Here is an 18,395-nt window from a genome sequence, read left to right as displayed (position 1 = left end):
CACAAACACTGCATCCAAGCACAGTTTCAGTTACTGGAGCCACAGATTTGCCGACCACTTCCACGCGGCCCGAATCTGCTGAGTGTTTGGGCCTTGAGCCATCACCGTCGAGAAGAATTAAGAAGCGGCTGTCGCTCGCATCCATCACGTCTTTTTTTAGTTCAAGAGGATCAGACACTACCGAAACCTCTTCTGAAAGTAGGAAGAAACAACGGCCACCAAAACGACGTTCGTCGTATGCAGCCACTTCTGAGAACCCTTTGATTACCGTAGGTCGCCAGATCACAGGTTATAGACGAAGACATTCACTCAATGATTTGTCAGACATACCTGTATCTAAATTAAATGAGCAGAGAGTATCTTCTTGGAAGAGAGATCATACAGCTCAGACAAATAGTACTGTGACAAGCAGCGATATCGAGCCATTATCTGTAGAGTCAAAAAATTGCAGCTCGAAAATAGATACCAAGGTTGTGATGCCGACGACTACAGCTGAGCCGACCAAAATGTCAAAGATTTATGGGGCGTTTGGCAAGCAAACAAAGGGAAAAGGCAAGATTCCGAGCACTATGAATACTCCAATGGTGACCGTCGCCTCTGAGAACAAATCGTTTCGATCAGCTTTGGTTCGGCATCGTCAGCACGCATCTTCACTCAAAAAACAGCAACAGCTTCAGCCTCAATACCAACAGCCATCACTACCAGTATTAGGTGTCTGTGAACTTCCAAGTGCTTCAGGAATTCCAGCGATTAGTCTCTCGCCAAATGCTAGTCCAATTAGTCAACCCACATCTGAAGGGCATGGACCAAGCATCAGTGAAAGGGCGACAAGGCCTGAAGGGCACAGACATCAGCGCAGCTTTGCAGGACGACAAGCAAGACAGCAAGGGCAATGCTCGTCTCTAGATCGGAAGCAACGGAATTCAATCAAACACTCCTCTGAAATTAAGCATGAGAGTATTTATTATGCAGATCCTTTGGCGTTGGAGGCGCAGCAGCCTCTAGAACGCTTCGCTCCACTCTACCAGAATCAGAGCGGCGCATACATTAATCAACGTTATCACCATCAACATCATGGTTATCCTCAACAAGATTCCGCAGGTTATGAACCTGTAACGCTGCCCCTTAAACCAAAGGTCGCGCCTATTTCCACAGCCGCAGTATCCTCAGTACAGGAACGGCGACAGAAAGCTCAGCATCATGATACTTACCTTCATCCCTACGAAGCTTCATCTCGACAAGACTCTGCCTCTTCAAAAATCGGAATACAGACTTTAAGCCGGTACCGGCTCTCATCAACAGCGCCATATGTGCAAGGGAATGCTGGAACTGCTGTGAGTTACAGCAGTAGTCAAACTTCGCATGGTTCGCCTGATATATCTACCAACCATCGACACCAGCCCTATCAGCTGCAACAGCAATATCATGGAGCTCAGCATCAACAGCAGCAACCATACATGGATCATCTCCAGCTCCAACAGCAACAGCAACATCAACATAGGCTCCTCCAGCAGCGACAACAACAGCAACAACAGCAGTTTATGAACGCTCTTGCCTCGACTTCATGTTCTTGCACACATCAAGGCGCCATGTCTTACACGCATTATCCATCTCATTCTACCCACTATATTTCTAAACAACAATGTGACAGCCAACATCAATATCGGCATCAGGAGCATCATCGTCAGAGCCCACGCTCATTCTGTCATCTAAACCAGCACACGCTTAATACCAACAAGAATAACAAGCTCTCCTCTTTCAATCCAAAGCCCGTGCGTAAGCTCTGCTTTTCAACAGCACAGCCTTCAATCCACTTCACCTGGCCCTCCGACCAATACGACCGTACTAGCGATCCAAACACGACCGCCCATCGCCTTTCGCCTTCCTTGGCTCAGAAAATTAAAATTGAGATGAACCAGTTTAAAAGCCAAGAAATGATGGTCCATCCAGATAGTCATGTCAATACTCATATCTTTGTATAATTTTGTACTGTAGTCAGCCTTTCTCTTCTACTCACTCGCTTGCTCGCTTATAAAAAACATATAGTCTTAATTGTCTAGAATGTCCTTCTATCATATGATTAGATATTTGTACTTCCCTTTAATCATTTGTATGTAAGTAATGGCCTTAATAATAATAATATACCAATTGAAGAAAGAGCATAGTCATCAGAGTTGAGGAGGAGATACATTGGCATTTTTTTTTATATCTGTTATAAGAGTAAGAATTGTCTTCAACGGTGTTGAGGTGAAACAGGTGGACGCTTCCAGACTTTAATATGTCCCCTTCGGTCGCTTGTCATAATGGCATCCTCCCTAAAAGTGATGCTTGCCAATGGTTCTTGATGGACGCTTTTGACCATCAGTGGTTGCAGCATGGCTACATGTGATCTCGGCTCAGGGGGCCGCACTAGCTGCACGCTACCGTTGCTTTGTACATTACTGTTGCTTCGGAAAATGGATGAAGAACTATATCCTTGTCCTTGCTGTTGGCTGTTCATGTGCTCTCCTCCATAAGTATTGTCAGGATAGTGAGCCTGCTGCTTGGAAAGGTGCAAATGTGGTAGTGTGCGTGCATGTGAAGATTTTTTGTAGACTGCATTCGATGAGCTTGCGTTATTTATATCGCTGTTATTCGACGATGAAGGTGAAGACGAAAAGGTTTTTATCCCCGCTGCACTGCTGGTCATGGCTGTGCTGGCTGAAAACGCACGGCTGCGACCAATGTCCGAAGCTGGCGTTGAAGAATAGATAGAGAACATTGACGATGAATTGCCTCCCCCTGCTGATGCCATAGGATGAGGTTCGCTCATGCCGCTATGTTGACTTAATGATGCTACAGTAGTTGTATCGCTACTAACCAATTCTGGCGAAGGTTCCTCTGCAATAGCAGGTGGATGTTGGTGATAGTGATGGTGGTTGCTGGATGATATTGCTGCCGCTGGTGCTGGTGTTGGAGTTGTTTGTAGCGGCTGTGCAGTCGATGGTTTGCTGGTATGGTGTCCAGAAAATAAGCTATGCCCACCGGAACCACGAAGACTGCTAATGCTTCCTTTACTCGCATGTCCTGGTTTGTAGCCTGCGCTTCCTGATCCTGCCATGTTTAGTACAGTGGCATTGCTTCCACGTCTATGGGCGATAGCCTACATTGTAAAATAACGGTGAGTTCACATGGCCACAGAGTTTTTTAGTTCAATTATTTTGCTCGGAAATATGCTGACTTTAAAGGAATAGTAAAATGAGCACAAAGAGATTATGTGAACTTACAGCCTTGGGTTTGTGAAGGGCGCTGACACTAAAGTCCCAAAGGAGAAGCTTTGCATCCTCCCCAACACTACCAAACCGATAATTTCGTTCGTCGCATCTCCAAGGATCAAATGCAACGCCAGTAACATATGATTGGTGTCCTTGGCAACGAGCCACAATCCTTTGGTCCTTGAACGACCAGATCGTCACAAGATCGTCCTGACCTCCAGTCTACAAAAGCATGCACGTAAAGAAAAGGTATTTAAAGGTTAAAAGCAGCATCCTATTCGAGTTTATAAACTATATGATAGTAACAATTAGATAGTGCTTAGTCCTACTAAAATATATTTCCCGTCAGGACTCCAGCAAACGCAATTTAAGGCTCCAAAGTAAGCAGAAAAGGTATCTAGAAGTCTCTCATTTCGGAAGTCGATTATTCTTAGGCAACCGTCCATCGATACCACCGCCACATGCTGCAGATCTGGCGAGAAAGCGAATGCTATTTTATTATTATTATTAGTAGTAGCATTAAGTATTAATATCAGTCTTTTTGTATTAGTTACCGATAAGCTTAAGTACAGTTTTTAACTCAAAATCATGTAGCCATAAACAAGTTCGCCGTACCTGTAATTGGTTTTTTACTGACTTGCCAATGAGATATTGGATTGTGTTTGCCTTTCGGTCTAGTGACTTGAAATCTACAGCCAAATGATCAGCAGAAGGATTTAGTAATCGGCAGAAGCAAAGCAGCCCTGTATTGCAGGAAAAAGTATACAAAAAGAAAAGACATACACATTTTCGTTAGATGACGCCGGTACCGAGAAGGCGTTGTCATCTCGTTCTTTATCCATAATTAGAATACTTCCATCATGGAATGCTGCCATGAACTGACTTTCAGACCCTGGCATCCATTTAATCATTGTCACTGCACTATCCTTGATGATAGCCTATTGTACGAGTCAATGATATGCCATATTCGCAATGTTAGCTACATCTTTTTTAATAAGAAAAATGAAAAAAAAAAAAAAAAAAAAAAAAAAAAAAAATCAAGAATCATAATATATCCTCTGAGCCTTAGTTCCACTCTACTTACCTGTTTATTAAGTCTGTAATACTTATTACAGAGCGGATCAAACCAGATGATGTCTCCTGTCGAGAACCCAATGATAACATCCAAATGATCGCAACTTCGAGTGAGGACGTTGACATCATGCGATGAAGGGAACGCTTTACTGAATAGGATATGTGATAATGGCTCCTATTGTATAATTGGCAGTAGGGTAGTCGATAGTTAGTAAACCAACAGTACCATATTCTTTGATAATACTCTGACAGCCTATGGCGATGATGATCTTTTACTCACATTTGGCTTCTGTCCTAGGTCACTCCACGTAAATGTCTTTCCGGTGTTCCAGAAGAGATAGACGTCCTCACCTGCGCGGTTTGCAAGGATTTTGGCTAAGTTCTCGTGTGTTGTGATCTTGGTCACAAAAGTCGAGTTTGTTTTGGTAATGTTATTCTTGGGCTTCTTTCTCTTGCCACTAAAAAATGACGAGAACCCTGCAGATGAGCCTCCTGTACCAGCTGAGGATACACTCAACCCATTATTATCTTCCTGTCCCTGCGAGTAGTAGCTGCTTGCTCTGCTTAGACTCTTGGAAAAGCTATGTTGCTGTTGAAGTTGAGGTGGCTGAGGCATGGGTGGTGGTGGTCCATATTGTGAGTATGGGTCTGAGTGACGATTGTTCGAGGAAGTAGAGTCTTTGAGCGGAGGTGGTCCTGGCGTTATAACTTGTGGGAGCCCAGGAGACATTATTCCGTTGCGAGGGCTCTTATATCCATTAGAGGGGTCCTCATTGTAAAGTGGCAAGTCAACCAAATTGCCATGAAAATTCTTTGATGAAACACCTCCGTTGCTGCTGCCTGTTGAGCGCGGTCCTACGGCTCCAGCAGCAACATCATCGTCAATCACATTGCCGCGTTCATCCTTGAGTTTGAAATCCTTGAGACGTTCCTCCAAACGATCGATATTCGAAGCTGTAAGCGTGTTCTCTGAACTTGCCTGTTTCGCATGCGCCTTTGTTCCTGCACTGTTACTGCTTGGATAGTCTTTATACTTGACAGAGACAGATGAAACGTAGGTATGGATGACTGGATGTGGGAGTACTTGGTCTAAAAAGATATCTTGGAGTAACTCATACCGGCCTTCTGCAGCCACAAACTCAGTACAGTCGAGAACAGGAGACAGAGGCGTAGCCATTTTTTTCACAATGGCAGATTTTGCACTTTTATTAAAGGTCGGGGAAAGAAACCCTATTGGACAGGACAATCAAAAAGAATCCAAAAATACCAACGCCGTTGGCTTGCATTGTCAGTCAGCATGTAAAGAAAAACAAAGGGCACAATGAGAAATGGGTGAGAGGGAACAAACAATTATGTCGGAGCGTTGAAAAAGACATTCCACTAAGAGACCTAGAGGGAGAAGACAGACATGTTAATGCATTGAGTTTCCTCAACACACCAGGTCATTAAGTATCCATTGTCTGTGAATAATATGCTATTGTTGCTATTGTTGCTATTGTTGTTACTACTTCCACGCTTGTTATTGTAGTTTGAGAACATGTGCATGTATCCCCAACGGTCACTCCCAGTGCGTTGATGTCTTTTTATTCAAGCCATACCAATGGGACTTAAAGGTACAAAAGAGAGAAAGTCCTGTTATAGATGATCAGTCTTGAGAATAGGGCTTGACATTAAGATGACAGGATGGAATGTCTGAATGAGCGATTGCAAGAGCAATAGCAATAATAATGTATGTAGTTGTATTGATGGTTAATGGCGGAGCAACTATCAGCATTCAAAGTGGATGAAGTGACATGGAAGCACAGTCGGCCACAAACTTTCGGAGAGTGAAGTGCGTGACCACCATTTTGTCTGCTGTGGCAATGCATGTTAATTAACGTGGGATCCTTGCAGCATCGTCATCGATGGAAAAGTCCATGGGTAAAATCTTCTTGGGTAAAGCCAATGCTATCAATTAGGCTGTATATATTATAACAAAGCCAAGAGCATTTAACCAATGAAACAATCTCTGCAGGAACAAGAGGTACCATACTGTGAACTGACAAAAGTATACCAATATCATTACGCTTGTTTGTGGAGGATGATTTCTTAATACTCTCACAACATCCGAATTTACAGCTGGTTGAGCCTGTAGCTCATATCTCTTGAAGACGTCGATGGCGTCAATACGAGTATCCCCCACAAACATTAATAAAAAGATAATTAGTCAAATTACCAAGGCAGCACTTAATTATTAAAGTTTATTCCTCTTCTCCAGGCAACAGAGTTGGTCCGTGCTCAATTCCTTTTATATGTGGTCATGGATCATGCGGATAGATTGTATGTCTCCCCTTACCCCTTGTAGCATCTCTGTACGAGGTACGCGCTATGATCTTTGGTTTGATTTCCACACAAACTGAGTATTCTGGGCCAGCAATCTTGCGGTAGGGTATACCACAACTGATTTACCGGATATCCAAAACATCGACATTGATAGTTGCTATGTGGCTCGCGCCCATGATTGGGCCAAGGTTAAGGCTAAGGATCGAAAAGGTTTCTAACAGTTTACTTTCGCCACATTTTGATTCGGTATGATGCTAACTTACTCTGACTATTCAAGATCATTTTATTAAGATGCCTAATATGCCTATTTGGATGAAGTGCTTGTGAGTCTCTACAGAAGATAAAGGTGGAAGCATTGAGAAGGAGAGGCTTAAGAAACAATTAATCGAACTATTCGCTGATCGGGTGCAGGCTATCTGACATCGCGTTCTTGCGTATCTCTAGATGTGTGAATTAAAACGCCTAACAATCTCCTTTGTACATATTCAGAGCAGTGATTAACAACAAAAAATAACTCGATTGCTTTCTGCAACCTGGAAGCCCTAAGATCATCGACAAGGGCGACGAAGAGGACGAAGATGAAAGATTAGGATTAGCATAAATCCAGGGTTATCGAGTGCTCCTTCTCTGCGTCTTGTGCTTCATTGATCTGTTTTGCATTCTGCGAATCCTTGACTTTACCAAAGTAAAAACAGCTACAAGGAGGTTCTCCAAGTTCGTCCAAAGCGCGAATAATTAGTGGCCTACCATTCTACCATAATAGAAATGTAGTGACAATAACACTAGTATGTGGACTAATAAATCATGTCAGATCTAGAACGCCATCGAGAGCAACAGAAAAATATTATGTAATCAAAAATGGAGCCCGTACAAGGCCCCATCATTGCATACTGTGGATATAACTGGAGGGTATTGGAAAAAAACTAGCTCTCTTCATCACGAAATAGGCCCAAATGGCTTCAACAGTCGACAAAAGAAGAACTGATTGATACTTTTTACGAACACACATTCATTGACACCTAAAAAAAGATATCGCAAAGAGAGTATGCATGTCGAGAGTACCTATCAACTTGAAATGAAACTAAATAGGAAGAAAAGAGGAGAGGACCTCATAAAAGGGGAACCACTGAACAGATCAATTAGGGGTATCAAGAATGCTACGGAGAAAAAATGAAATAAATAAATTGGCCAGCTCCAACTGAGTAATATGCGCCTTTAAGAATGCTTTTCACTAAAAAAAGGCACCATTTCTTAAGATGAAAAAATGTGAAGCGTAGTATTTTATTGTGAAAAGGTGTATTTTAGCGTTGATTTCATCCAGATAGTTAATATCCATATCATTCATCTGCACTCTACAAGTTGGGCATCTCATTATGATGGTCTAACCGCGATGTGAAGTCTTTGCTTCATATCAACACCTAACTACAGCTCTTTCGCTCCTGCTTCTATTTCTTTCGCCTCCTCTTTTGTCCTTTGTTGGCAACTGCTAGGATATGCTGCTTTGACTTCTGCACCTACACGTCGCCTTTTTGGTTCACTAAAGGTAGCTTTCTATTGATGAATGTATCGAAGCAAGCAGGTCAATTTCCATTCCGCAATCAGGTAGTGGCAAAAAAAAAAAAAAAATAAATAAAAAAAAAAAAAAATAAAGACGATTGGATACGAGACGGACCTTCTTCAACATAGTTGTCATATCCCATGTGCATACCATAGTCACCATCATCCATGGAATAGCCAGCCCGGTCAGCGAAATGTGAGCCCTATAAGTGTTAATACATCAAGCACATTGGGTTAGGCTTTTTTTATGAGTGGACTTCCCTCATCTTTCCAGTGCATTCAACAAACCTTGCTGATATATGATGGCATGGTAGAGATAGTCTGATCCATAGCAGCAAGATTAGATGTGATAGCGGTTGCCTTTTGAATTCGCTCATTGATCATATCCATAGTAATAGTGTTATTATGTTGGTTGGGGTCATCAAGGAAAGATACCATTCCTCCCGTATGCTCGTGACTGATCGTTGCAAAGATAGCACCTGATTCGATCATGCGGTTGATGATCCCTTCCACACGCCGTGCTCCATCTGGTTCTGATCCGAGGCCAATAGTAGATGTAATATCTTCAATAGACAAAGTCAAGTACGTGCGCGTGAGTTCCTGGATATTTCGGCGATGAAGAGCTTCCATGCATTGCTTGACTAATCCAAGGTTCTTGTCCCGCTGAAACACAGGCTTAATTCTTTCAAATTCTGACTTGATGACGCTATTCGGTCGTTTTTCATAAGCTGCGGCAAATTCTGTGTATTGTATGCAATGAAGTTTTATACACTTATGAACGGCGTTGGCCGTATATTTAGGTAGCGCTAAAACCTGTTTGTTGGTAAAATAGTTCAAAATATTCTTTAAAAACTGTATTTCCTTCCCACAAGTGTTCAGTTGTACTAACTCAGGTATATTACCCTGCCATAATGTAGCAAACTTGTAAGCACATATTTCTTGTATGCTTCAATCTGAATAGCACTAGCGACTTCTGCAGGGGCAGAGACAGCCTAAGCATAGCCCATCAAAACTGCGATGGTCAATAAGTGATCTTGATAGGTATTTGTTAAATGTATATTGAATATCGATATAACATGTCCTGCCTACCAATTTGAAAAATTCCACAGCGCGCTCGAACTTTTTAAGGTATGCATAAATCATTCCTCCATAATAATGGTAAAGTAGAAAGTCTTTGTAATCGATATGTGTGAGCTAGGGTTCATTGAAATACAAAAAACATGATATAGACAATAAGTTTACTGTACGAAAAATAAACATAAAAATAAAAAAAGTCATTGAGCGCCATTATCTAAACATACCGAAGGATTAACATCTGAAATATCATTGTCAAGGATAGGAATAATATCTTTGAATGACTGTGCCAGCAAGCATGTCTATTGGAGGAGGAGTCAAGTTAAACTACCAAATCAGGTTGGACAATGGTTATGCAGCAAAAGAGGAAAAATCAATCTTTATCCATACCTTTGCGAGAAGGGGGTGTATCATAGTGAGCTGGCCTGGGGTTGCCTGTATTCTCTTAATGAAAACTGCGAGAGGTCTGATGGCAATGATAGGCTATATGAAGCATTTAAAAGAGGCTTGTTTTAGTTCAAGAACCTTTATTGGATATATATGTAGAGGGATTGATATAGTTGATATATTACCTGTGATGACTCTGTAGCCATTTTGACCAGAGCTTCCGCGAAGCTCAATGCTACGCAGTTATTGAGAAATTATGTTAAGTGGTGGCAATTATTGCAGCGCCTTTAAAAAAAGGGTGAAATGTGAGCGAACCTTTGTCGGAAGCCAAGCGGACCTGCTCTCCATCACATGATGTGACGAATGCCCACACTTTTTCCAGTAATGAAGGATGGAAACCATGTGAAGCTTTGCATCGGTATACACTAAGAGATGAACATGTAATTCATAGAAGTCCACATGTTAACAAAATAGAGAATAAAACCTTCAGCTACATTTAGTAATAGCCATAAACGATGAGAATTGGCGCATTATCGTCTTAAAAAAGCGACTATATCCGCTATCGAAAACTCGATAACATACAGAAAGTAGAGGTAGGCGAAAGAATGAAGAGCGGGCGAGAGCGCGTCAATGGGGTCAGTTTGACCGTGGGATCGTGCAACGAAGACCTGTTCACTAAGGTTATTGAGAAAGGGAGCGAGTGTCTTTGTGACAGCTGTGGTATCGGAGCATGACTGGATCTTTGAGATGATCTCGTCAAAGGAAGGATCGTTGGGAGCCATGGTAAAGTTTATGTTAAGAGAGTTAAAAGAATGAGAAAGAGTGGACGCGTCAATGGATAAAGGTTTCCTTGAAGGCGTGGCTTCCTCACAGTCACTAAAAGCGTGACCAGTTCGCCCAGTTTGAGTTGCTGGGGTAATTGACATGTTTGGCTGGCGTGTGCTAATCCTTTCAACTTTGTCTTCCATTCAATACAAAACAGCACCATTCATTCGAGTCCATTCACTCATTTAATTCATTGTTCGGCTCTTGTCATTTCTCACAATTACCATATTTCAAATCCATATAGTCATCAGCCGCCTCCTGCATTCCCGCTTCTACCTACGCTAACCACTAACCAGAAAACTAGAAAAATTAACAATGTCCAACTCCCACTCGTCCTCGTCAGAGACCGTTGCCACGCTCAAGCTTCTACTCATCGGCAGCAGTGGTACTGGAAAAAGTAGTTTGCTCATGCGCTTCGTTGATGGCGTATTCCTTGCTCCCGACGAGATCTCTGCAACCATTGGCGTTGACTTTAAAGTCAAAGTCATTGATGTGGAAGGCAAGAAATATAAACTTACTATTTGGGTGCGTATTCATTCAACCTTCTCTACTGCCCGGCTCAGTATCATATGACTTTCGAAACCGAATATTAATGCTGCTTCGGGCTGCATGTTTATGATAATACTAGGATACCGCTGGTCAAGAGCGCTTTAGGACGCTCACATCTTCTTATTATCGTGGGGCACAAGGTGTAATCCTAGGTAAGTGTTGTGACTCGAGCACAGACACTCTAATATAGTTGACACATGAACTTGCCACGTATCCTAAATTTTTTGTTTCTTTTTTTTTTTTTTTTTTTTTTTTTTTTTGCTTGTCTCTATCATGTATAACGGGAAACACAGTCTATGATGTCAGCAACCGAGATTCTTTCAATGACCTGCAGACTTGGTTCAACGAGCTTGATACATATTGTTCCAGTAAGGAAGTTGTTCGTATGATTGTCGGAAACAAAGTTGACAAGGTACTGCAACAACTTGTTAATACCAGTCTATTATTCTCATTTCACGAGGCCAATGACGTGGGCGATCCGTCAGACTGAATGATTTTTTTTCCTTTTTTCACTTACTGCTCTTACCTTGCGGTTACCATGGATATTAACAGGATTCTAGCAGAGAAGTTAGTAGACAGGAAGGCCAGGAATTGGCACGCCAGCTTCAAACATTATTTGTAGAGTGTAGTGCCAAGACCAAGCTGGGTGTCCAGCAGGCATTTGATGAGCTTGTACAGCAGATCATCGATACCCCAAGCCTTTGGCAGAAGCAGGCGCCTGCTAACGTTCGTCTTCAGCAAGATACAGTTACCTCACACCAGACCACTTGTTTTTGTTAAAAGGAGGCTTTGTCTGTGCACACTTTCATAGCAACTCTGGAACAGATCTGCGGCTGATGACGTTTTTGATGGACAACTTTTCTTTGACTTGGGGACGTTAACAACTAAATAAAGGATAAATAAAATACACCGTTAAATAATATAAAAGAAAAAAAGGCAATGTGGCAAGTATTCCAAAGAAATGTAACGCTTGATGACGCTTTCGTACACACTGAAACGCGTCTCACCAAGCGGATTGTTTGGATCGAATGAGTGGTGGCGAAGCTATAATAATATATACATGCCATTTCATTGGTATGACTACTCTTGCTCTTTGAGAGTGTTTGGCTCTTTAAAAGGAGCACCTCTGTATGCCTTATTGTGAGCGCCAGATAAACGTGACATTCAAAAATATAATACATCTATGGGGGCGCATTAACTTGGCGGTGCCTGTCATAGGACAGCGGGCAGATCAAAACTCTTGGCAAGATTCCCTTTGATTTTTATGATAAAGACAGGATGGAACCAACTTGACCATGTCATGGTGCTTGTAAACGAGCCTCCAAGAGAAAAATGGCTAGATCAAAATGCACGGGTTCATTTATGCAAACACACAATAAGCAAAATGTTGTGTCGCTTTGCGGTTACAGTGCTTCCTGCTCAAAGAATTCTACATTTTGCTCAAGGAGTTAATAAAAATAAAACTATTTCAAATGGCATAGCTCTTGCGATCATGCTCATTTCCTGTATAAAAACCACAACATTTCTAAACTTTTTTTTAACTCATCAACATTCATTTCACTCGACCTCTACCTCTACCTTTACCAGACTTTTCTTTTCTTTATTTCTTTCTCCTTCACTCACATATCTAACTATCAAAGTATGTACAGCTCCATATTTCTGAACATTGACCATGCCCTGAAATTACTACCTGTTTGCAATGCTCCATCATCTATTATGTTTACAAGTATCATTTTCAGTGTGTCAACGCGCCTCGCGTTGTTTACCACACCTGCATTTTGCACTGCGTGATAATTTTTGATTTTGAACCCGTTGCGATCAAGCAAAGCAACTTGATCTATTACGGCTACCAAAAGGCTATGTATCACATTTGCCCTTTTTTTTCTTTGTCCACAAGATGATGGCTAGTATGCTTGATTCCCAGTCAAAGTTGTCTGGATAGAAATGAACATATGTCTGTTCATGGCCGTCGCTTCGCTCTTTTTTTTTTTTTTAGAAATGGAAAGCCTCAAAACTCTCATGATCCCCTTCCCATACACTGGCAACCAAAATGAAGAATACTAATAATTACTTTTCTATCTTCTATTTTCCTCCAATACTCTACTCTGATATCCCTCCAATTCCGATCATAATAGAATGGTAAGGTTATCTTTTTTAGTAGCTATTTTCTTTTTACGGCTACAGCAGGGACAGAGCCCCTGAAACATACTCCAGTTATCTTGCATCTTAAAAGCTATTGGTCCAATGCTCACTATTTTCTCCTAAATAATGAATTACATAGGAAGACGAAGTTGCTGCTTTGGTTATTGATAACGGTTCCGGCATGTGCAAAGCCGGTTTCGCTGGAGATGATGCTCCTCGTGCTGTTTTCCCTTCTGTAAGCAAAATCAATCCGATAATGTTGTGACGTTTTGCGAACATGTCAAAAAATAATTGAAAAGCTACTGCATTAGTAGCTTGATACTTTTGGAGTAAACCATAGAGATGACTGACCAAGAAGCCTTTTTTACTCGTTCATTTCATCGTTGACACAACAGATTGTCGGTCGTCCCCGTCACCAGGGTGTCATGGTCGGTATGGGTCAGAAGGACTCTTATGTCGGAGACGAGGCCCAATCCAAGCGTGGTATTCTCACCTTGAAGTACCCAATTGAGCATGGTATTGTCACAAACTGGGATGATATGGAGAAGATTTGGCATCATACCTTCTATAACGAGCTTCGCGTTGCCCCTGAGGAACACCCTGTTCTCTTGACCGAGGCTCCTCTCAATCCTAAGTCTAACCGCGAAAAGATGACTCAGATCATGTTCGAGACTTTCAATGCTCCTGCTTTCTATGTTTCCATCCAAGCTGTGTTGTCCTTATATGCTTCAGGTCGTACCACTGGTATTGTCCTTGACTCTGGCGATGGTGTCACTCACACTGTCCCCATTTATGAAGGTTATGCTCTTCCCCATGCCATTCTCCGTCTCGATCTTGCTGGCCGTGACTTGACTGATTACCTCATGAAGATCCTCATGGAGCGTGGTTACTCTTTCTCTACCTCTGCTGAGCGTGAAATTGTCCGTGACATCAAGGAGAAGCTCTGCTATGTTGCTTTGGACTTTGAACAAGAGATGCAGACCGCTGCTTCATCATCAGCTCTCGAGAAATCATATGAGCTTCCTGATGGTCAGGTCATTACCATCGGAAACGAACGTTTCCGTGCCCCTGAAGCACTCTTCCAGCCCTCACTTCTTGGCCTTGAAGGTGTTGGTATCCACGAGACCACCTTCAACTCCATCATGAAGGGAGACGTTGATATTCGTCGTGACTTGTACGGAAATATTGTTATGTCTGGCGGTACCACCATGTACCCTGGCATTGCTGACCGTATGCAGAAGGAGATCACAGCTCTTGCACCTAGCTCCATGAAGGTCAAGATTGTTGCTCCTCCAGAACGCAAGTACTCTGTCTGGATCGGAGGCTCCATTCTTGCCTCACTCTCAACCTTCCAACAGATGTGGATCTCTAAGATGGAATACGATGAGTCAGGTCCTTCAATTGTTCACCGCAAGTGCTTCTAAAAGGTCAAAGACTGGATGGACCGGAAGGGTAGAAGCTCTCTTTGTCAAGAGCAGTGATGTTATCGCGCAAGGAAATATGTCTCGACTGGCAGCTCGGATCATACTTATTCAGTTGTATTTTTTATTTTCCCTTTTTACTGATACCGTGCATTGTAGCGAGAATGTTTGTTCAATAAAAATATTCAGTTCGAAAGCCTAAAAAAAAAAAAAAAAAAAAAAAAAGTCGAGAGTCCTGCTGCCAATATCTGTAGTACGAACTTCGTATAAAAAGAGTGATGAATGTGCCATGTAGTAAAGTCATTCAGACCTTTGAACTCATTTTTCCAGTTGCATGACCAAAAAAAGTGTTTATCCACGCCCGTATATCAGAAGAAACTCCCTTGAGTGTTTTTGAATGCTTATAATGCCTACTGAACTTGAATTGGAGCAATGGAGGTTCCCTTTGATAGAACACACATATCAGAAGACAGTGATGTTATCGTGCAAAGAAACATGTCTCGGCTGACAACTCAGATCGTACCTCCTCGTTGTATTTTTATTTCCTCTTTTCTGTATTGTGCATTGTAGCGAGAATGTTTGCAATTTGATCTTCATTATTTTGTAAAACGTGTAAACTCTAAATAGTGTGACTGGCAGTGTCCCTGAATTCTCTTAACAATGGTCGTGAGAGTTCACTCTTACATTCTTCCCTTTACCCACATTTCTAAATATATATCGAAGTATGTAACAGTTCCACGTTCCTGTATATTAGCCATACCTTGAAATTACCAGCAATCTGCAATATTCCTTCATCTTCTATGCTTTTACTTTGTCGTTACAATCTGTATCTGTATTGTTAGCATGCTTCGCGTTTATCATGCCTGCATTTTACGATGCGCAACTATTATTATTATTATTATTGATATTGTCATCCAGCGAGCTGCTTGACCTATTACAGCTGCCAAAAGCCTCTAAGCTGCTTTTCGTGCATTTTTTTCTTCGCCCACAAGATGATAGCTAGTGTTATTTGATTTGAAGATACGGCTTCACGATCTGCAGAGGAGTGAATATGTGTTTGCTCATGACGGCTGTTCCTTTTTATACCTTTTCTCTTTGGACTCCACTAATAGTTGCTTTCCTATCTTAACTTATCCCCCTATACCTTACTCTGACGTCCTTCTAACTTCAATCGTAATAGAATGGTAAGTCATCCTTTTTTAATTTTTATTTTTTTGCTTTTGCTTTTTATTTTTATTTTTTTTTTATTAACTATTTCCTCACCTTTTTCTTCACTAAATAATGAATTCTGCAGGAAAGCGGGATTGTTAACGTGGTTATTGATAGTGGTTCCGGCATGTGCAAGGCTGGTTTCGCTGGAGATGATTCCCCTCGTGCTGTTTTCCCCGCCGTAAGTGAAATGAATCAGATAATGTTGTGATTGTTGTGACGCTTTTGTGATCATGGCAAAAATTACTTTAGTAGCCTAATGCTTTTGGAGCAAACCATGACGGTAGCTGACCCAAGCGTTTTACTTGTGTCATTGGTATCTTGATCATCGACACAACAGGTTGTCGGCTCGCCTGGCAAGGATAAGAAGGACACTTATGTTGGAGACGAGGCTCAAAAAAAACGTGCTATCCTCACCTTGAAGCAACCAAATGAGCATGGTAATGTCATCAGTTGGGATGATATGGAGAAGATCTGGCAGCATGTCTTCTACAACGAGCTTCGTGTTGCCCCTGAGGAACACCCTGTTCTCTTGGCCGAGGCTCCTCTCAATCCTAAGCCTAATCGTGAAAGAATGACTCAGATTATGTTCGATACCTTCAATGTCCCTGCCTTCTATCTCTCTAACCAGGCTGCTTTGTCCTTGGTGGCTGTGGGCCGTACCACTGGTATTGTCCTCGACTCTGGTTATAATGCCACCTATGCTGTCCCTATTTATGAAGGTTATGCTCTCCCCCACGCTGTCCTCCGTCTCGATCTTGCTGGCCGTGACTTGACTGATTACCTCATGAAGATCCTCATGGAGCGTGGTTACTCTTTCTCTACCTCTGCTGAGCGTGAAATCGTCCGTGACATCAAGGAGAAGCTCTGCTATGTTGCTTTGGACTTTGAACAAGAGATGCAGACCGCTGCTTCATCATCAGCTCTCGAGAAATCATATGAGCTTCCTGATGGTCAGGTCATTACCATCGGAAACGAACGTTTCCGTGCCCCTGAAGCACTCTTCCAGCCCTCACTTTTTGGCCATGAAGGTGATGGTATCCACGAGACCGTCTTCAACTCTGTCATGAAAACGGATGTTGATATTCGTCGTGGTTTGTACGGAAACATTGTTCTGTCTGGTGGCACCACCTTGTTTTCTAATTTTGCTGACCGTATCCATAAGGAGGTTGCTCCCCTTACACCTGCCTCCATGCAGATCAAGGTCATTGCTCCTCCAGAACGCAAGTACTCTGTCTGGATCGGAGGCTCCATTCTTGCCTCACTCTCAACCTTCCAACAGATGTGGATCTCTAAGCTGGAGTACGAGGAGGAAGGCCCTTCAATTGTCCACCGTAAATGCCTTTAGCACCCAACTAGCATGGATAGATTGAAAGAATGGATGCTCTCTCTGAAAGGACATACATATCAGGAAGCAATGGCGTAACCACACGGAGAAACGCGTCTCGAATGGCGGCTCGGATCAATATTCTGTTATCTTTTATATCTCCTGCTTTACTGGTACCATTCATTGTGGTGAGAGTGTTTGTTCAATAAAATCATCTGGTGCAAGTCATCCAGTTTGAAAGCTTCCTAAAATAAAACGTAGAAAGCCACGCTATAAATGGGTTTGTAGCATATTAACTTGTAAGACGCGAGAAATATACCATGAACTGTAATATAGTAAGGACTTCGGACTTCCATATTTACCCGACTGCGGAAGCACTTCCTTACGTTTCTAGAATGCGTATAGTACCCCTTGAACTTAGAGCCTTTGATACGATCTCTGAAAGCGTTCAAGCTCAACCTACGTTGACCTAGGCCCCCGAACATCTTGATAAGGTCAGCTCGCATTGTAAAAATTGGTTGCTGTCCATAAATCTCTGTGGTCTCTTCCAAAAGTAATTGTTGGATAGTACCCATCACTATTCTTTCCTGAACAAACCATCTCATCCCTTCACAAACACACCGTTGTTGGTAATGATGAGGAGCAATGACTTCGATTGATTTCCCTGGGCATCCCTAGGACATCGTAGCTAAAACCAAAACAAATAAGAGATGGAGGATCCCATAGCAACGAATTTGAGTTTCTTTTATTGAATCTTATAAAAGATTGTAGATCATGAACCTTCAACATATGCTTTTCTGGTCTTCACCACCTTGACTGCTCCTTGCATCTGGGAGGATTGTGGCTTCCACCGAGAATTACTTAAAAGCATAGCATACTAATTCACTGTTCCTCCAGCCCCTACCCAAGTCTCCTTCACTCTCCAGTTCTTGTTATTGTCGGGCCAGTCCTGAATATTCTAAGATACCTGATATCTTTCCTTGGTGGAGGCTGCAGCTAAAGCCTACAGCTACTAAGCAATTGGCTGTCATAATATTTTCGATATGACGCAATAGTATAGAGAGAAAAATCGGTGCTACAGTTTACCATTCTTTATTTTATTATTGTTATTTTTTCTTTATTCTCTTTCTCTTTCATCCACATATCTAAATGTCAAAGTATGCTACAGCCTATATCCTTGGGTGTTAGCCACGTCTTGAACATATCAGTCGTTCGCAAGGGTCCTTCATCTTATCCTTATACTTCATTTTATAC

At 42.1% G+C, this 18,395-nt stretch overlaps 6 protein-coding genes across 6 annotated transcripts; 4 read left to right on the top strand and 2 right to left on the bottom strand.

Moving 5' to 3' along the window:
- Positions 1 to 1,041: 1,041 nt before the first annotated feature.
- BCR41DRAFT_354610 (hypothetical protein) lies at positions 1,042 to 2,000 on the top strand. The gene has a single exon (XM_022024338.1). The coding sequence runs from the start codon at positions 1,458 to 1,460 to the stop codon at positions 1,980 to 1,982; it is 525 nt and encodes a 174-aa protein (XP_021880756.1). The 5' UTR covers positions 1,042 to 1,457; the 3' UTR covers positions 1,983 to 2,000.
- Positions 2,001 to 2,093: 93 nt separating this feature from the next.
- Positions 2,094 to 5,474, bottom strand: BCR41DRAFT_83355 (WD40-repeat-containing domain protein). Its single transcript, XM_022031041.1, has 8 exons — positions 5,308 to 5,474; positions 4,609 to 4,786; positions 4,339 to 4,503; positions 4,038 to 4,192; positions 3,870 to 3,943; positions 3,584 to 3,744; positions 3,267 to 3,476; positions 2,094 to 3,142 (listed from the first exon to the last, which is right to left on the bottom strand). Exons 1-8 carry the CDS (start codon positions 5,316 to 5,318, stop codon positions 2,234 to 2,236), a joined length of 1,863 nt encoding a protein of 620 aa, XP_021880755.1. The 5' UTR covers positions 5,319 to 5,474; the 3' UTR covers positions 2,094 to 2,233.
- Positions 5,475 to 8,371: 2,897 nt separating this feature from the next.
- On the bottom strand, positions 8,372 to 10,491 carry BCR41DRAFT_323277 (hypothetical protein). The gene is made up of 8 exons (XM_022021508.1): positions 10,251 to 10,491; positions 9,984 to 10,093; positions 9,854 to 9,903; positions 9,672 to 9,764; positions 9,509 to 9,583; positions 9,297 to 9,401; positions 9,110 to 9,199; positions 8,372 to 9,020 (listed from the first exon to the last, which is right to left on the bottom strand). Exons 1-8 carry the CDS (start codon positions 10,448 to 10,450, stop codon positions 8,487 to 8,489), a joined length of 1,257 nt encoding a protein of 418 aa, XP_021880754.1. The 5' UTR covers positions 10,451 to 10,491; the 3' UTR covers positions 8,372 to 8,486.
- Positions 10,492 to 10,832: 341 nt separating this feature from the next.
- BCR41DRAFT_296917 (small GTPase superfamily) lies at positions 10,833 to 11,753 on the top strand (the record flags this gene model as incomplete). The annotated part of the gene is made up of 4 exons (XM_022020445.1): positions 10,833 to 11,018; positions 11,122 to 11,194; positions 11,336 to 11,454; positions 11,595 to 11,753. Coding segments are annotated over 4 exons (537 nt in total), but the record flags the coding sequence as incomplete, so codon positions are not given.
- A 1,425-nt stretch (positions 11,754 to 13,178) lies between these two features.
- On the top strand, positions 13,179 to 14,608 carry BCR41DRAFT_354602 (gamma-actin; the record flags this gene model as incomplete). The annotated part of the gene is made up of 3 exons (XM_022024337.1): positions 13,179 to 13,181; positions 13,324 to 13,419; positions 13,580 to 14,608. 3 exons carry the CDS (start codon positions 13,179 to 13,181, stop codon positions 14,606 to 14,608), a joined length of 1,128 nt encoding a protein of 375 aa, XP_021880752.1.
- Positions 14,609 to 15,311: 703 nt separating this feature from the next.
- Positions 15,312 to 17,402, top strand: BCR41DRAFT_337122 (actin family). The gene is made up of 3 exons (XM_022022057.1): positions 15,312 to 15,789; positions 15,900 to 15,995; positions 16,155 to 17,402. Exons 1-3 carry the CDS (start codon positions 15,787 to 15,789, stop codon positions 17,160 to 17,162), a joined length of 1,107 nt encoding a protein of 368 aa, XP_021880751.1. The 5' UTR covers positions 15,312 to 15,786; the 3' UTR covers positions 17,163 to 17,402.
- The last annotated feature ends 993 nt before the right edge of the window (positions 17,403 to 18,395 follow it).

Source organism: Lobosporangium transversale (assembly GCF_002105155.1).
Source record: "Lobosporangium transversale strain NRRL 3116 chromosome Unknown BCR41scaffold_21, whole genome shotgun sequence".
NCBI classification, from domain to species: domain Eukaryota; kingdom Fungi; phylum Mortierellomycota; class Mortierellomycetes; order Mortierellales; family Mortierellaceae; genus Lobosporangium; species Lobosporangium transversale.
This window is presented reverse-complemented; position numbering and strand designations above follow the sequence as displayed.